General features: G+C 31.1%; 1 protein-coding gene and 1 long non-coding RNA gene across 3 annotated transcripts in view; one reads left to right on the top strand and one right to left on the bottom strand.

The window, feature by feature from the left end:
* Positions 1-1,462, top strand: part of LOC106465398 (kinase suppressor of Ras 1-like) — a 37,633-nt gene extending 36,171 nt beyond the window's left edge. For both annotated transcript variants that reach the window (XM_022393298.1, XM_022393297.1), the window contains exon 13: positions 289-1,462. In XM_022393298.1, coding sequence (XP_022249006.1) covers positions 289-378 — 90 coding nt within the window. In that variant the 3' untranslated portion in view covers positions 379-1,462. The remainder of the gene's footprint in view (positions 1-288) is intronic.
* LOC111087259 lies at positions 1,224-2,617 on the bottom strand. The gene is made up of 2 exons (XR_002611963.1): positions 1,802-2,617; positions 1,224-1,735 (listed from the first exon to the last, which is right to left on the bottom strand). It is a non-coding gene; the product is annotated as an uncharacterized LOC111087259 (long non-coding RNA).
* Between the last annotated feature and the right edge of the window lie 19 nt (positions 2,618-2,636).

The raw sequence follows: 2,636 nt of genomic DNA, 5'->3' as shown, positions 1-2,636 counted from the left end.
TTAATGAAAGTGTTCCAAAACGCGACACTAATTTCTTGACGACCTAATATATTTACAACCATCATCAACATGATCGTCACAAGATGGCTAATTAAAATGTTTTGATAGTTACAAATGCTATTATAATAATATTTATTCATTGTCTGCTACTTAAAAAATATTTTTGTCAAACCCAAACTAAAGATTTATCACTCAACTAGTACTTATTAAATTCTATCTTAGTTGTCTCTCTTTAACATGACATCTATGTATACATGTTTAAATTTTTTTTTTCTTTGTCCTTGGTAGGTTTCTTTACATAAACGACACAGCAGTTCAGAACCGGAGCGTTTACATAGAATGGGAACCTCTTTGGGTCGAAATTTTTGTGGAAGATGACTCAAAACCGGTTCAAACTGTTTAAGTCCATCCATTTTGCTCGTTTATAAATTGATTACAGCAAGTTAATGAAGTTGTCTAAAAAGAACAGATTACTTAGTGAATAATATGGAAGACCGTTATGAGCAGATCTCTTCAGAACCACAGATCAGACTGGAATCTCGTGTGGTACTCTTTCAAAACCACGGAAGTGTTATATTTTTCTTGGATTAATTTTTATCAATACAGTAAACCTATTGTAATGTTTTCTGAGTTGTAAAAATTTCATAAATATTTTATCCAAATTATTTATTTCGTAAACTTTCCACGATTGTGGATACAATTACAGGAACAATATTGCTAGCTTGAAAACAATGCTACTGTAAGATATATTCAAAGCAATAACTACTAAATTAATATTACTTGTACTTGTTAAGCCTAAAGGTTATCTTAGTGTAGAGCCTAAGGATATCATTCACTCTGTCCACCTTAAAAATAAAATAGATTCTAAAAGACAGTATTTAAACTGAGGGTAGATCTTAGCGAAGTTAACTAAAGTTAGGATAGGTGTTATTGAGGTTGTCTACTTAACCTTAAGTAAAGTAAAACGATGTTATTATGGCCATATTTTATTTACGTATTTGAATCACTTCTCTTCTCAACATTATTAGATTAAAAGTTCTTTACTCTTTCTTAACAGGTTAGGAATAAAGGGTGTGAATTTTGAACTATACTACACCCATTTTATTGTGTGTATATACACATTTCAGGACTACTGTTTTTTTTCTATGGGGTAGTTATTAAAACTGGTCACCACATTTAAAATAATACTCTAATAAAAACTAAAAATACTTGGGGTAGCAATGTTTTTTTTTTTATTGCTTCAATACATCATTTTAAGTTGTACTTACCAATGATATAAGTATACCTTTTAATTAGGAACTACAAGATAAGCCATCATTAATATCTAAGATTTAAGCTTAGTGGGCTAATGGATGAAATATAAAGTTGCAGGTTTAAAAGAGGATCGAAACCTGGTTTTTAATGTTATAAGCCTTCGGACTTATCATTGACCCACTGTGGGTGGGAGCGTTTAAAAGAGGGAATACAAAAGGCACGTTTATATTTTGTGCAGTTATAAATCTAGTCAGAAAAATTAGTGAGTGAATACAAATTACAAAAAAAATATGAAGTCCAACAAATTTGATCTTGAGTAGACTTCAGTATTTTCTAGAGTACTCACAAGGTAAAGAAACCATTCTACATGCCAAAAAAAAAAAATGTGGGTTGTAGTAAGATTTTATAATTTCAGAGGTTGTTCTGCTGCTGTTTCACCCCCAACAATATACACAGTGCAGTGTAAAATATGCAACAATACCTCCATGCTCACTGCTGTTTCACCCCCAACAATATACACAGTGCAGTGTAAAATATGCAACAATACCTCCATGCTCACTGCTAGGCATTTTTTGTAACATTTATTATCAATCAACTCTGATTTCTGTGAATCTTATTCACCGCACGTTGGTAATTATATAACTTTAATGGCAAGAGTAGATCCACCAAGCTTATCTCTGTTAATTTTAGATTACTGGGTAAGACGTATATTCTTTTCTTTCTTACCTAATAAATGTTGTTTTTATTACTAACTAACCATTTTCACATAGTTTGATATCTTGATGCACTAAAACCTGTACGATCATTTTATTAACACTACAATTGTTTGCTAGAGTAACTCGAGCATTTTTTGGTGGTTTCAAACACTTAATGTAAATATTCTCTTTACAAAACTTGTCTGTTTTAATTGAGTGAGTGTTTTTTTAGTCAACTTATCACTACTCCATCAGAATAGTAATTTCTGAATGCTAGTACCAGCTGTTTTAGGCTGTCTTGCCTTATAACTTGGGAACTGAATCATTATACGACAGTGAACATTGAGTAGATGAGATGGCACTTTTCAAGATTATCCAACATTAGATAAGATTTCCTCAACAAAATATTTTTGTCTGTTAGTTTTTAAATTTTCAACAAAGTATTTAATATTAAGAAATGTACGTACTTTGGTTATGTTACTCCAGCCACAGATCATTACTTACTTACAGGATTGGCAAAAGTGATCAGTGTCTTGAATATAAGTGTATGTATATATATATATATATATACATAACCTACATTAGTGCATGCTCTGCATTGTAGAGAGAGAGAGAGAACATTAAAACTGAGTGAATGTTGTAATTTCTCCATCCATTGTGGCTTTGAAAGTTTGTACATAAATTTAT

This window comes from Limulus polyphemus, unplaced genomic scaffold, assembly GCF_000517525.1.
Source record: "Limulus polyphemus unplaced genomic scaffold, Limulus_polyphemus-2.1.2 Scaffold1931, whole genome shotgun sequence".
Classification (NCBI taxonomy): Eukaryota; Metazoa; Arthropoda; class Merostomata; order Xiphosura; family Limulidae; genus Limulus; species Limulus polyphemus.
This window is presented reverse-complemented; position numbering and strand designations above follow the sequence as displayed.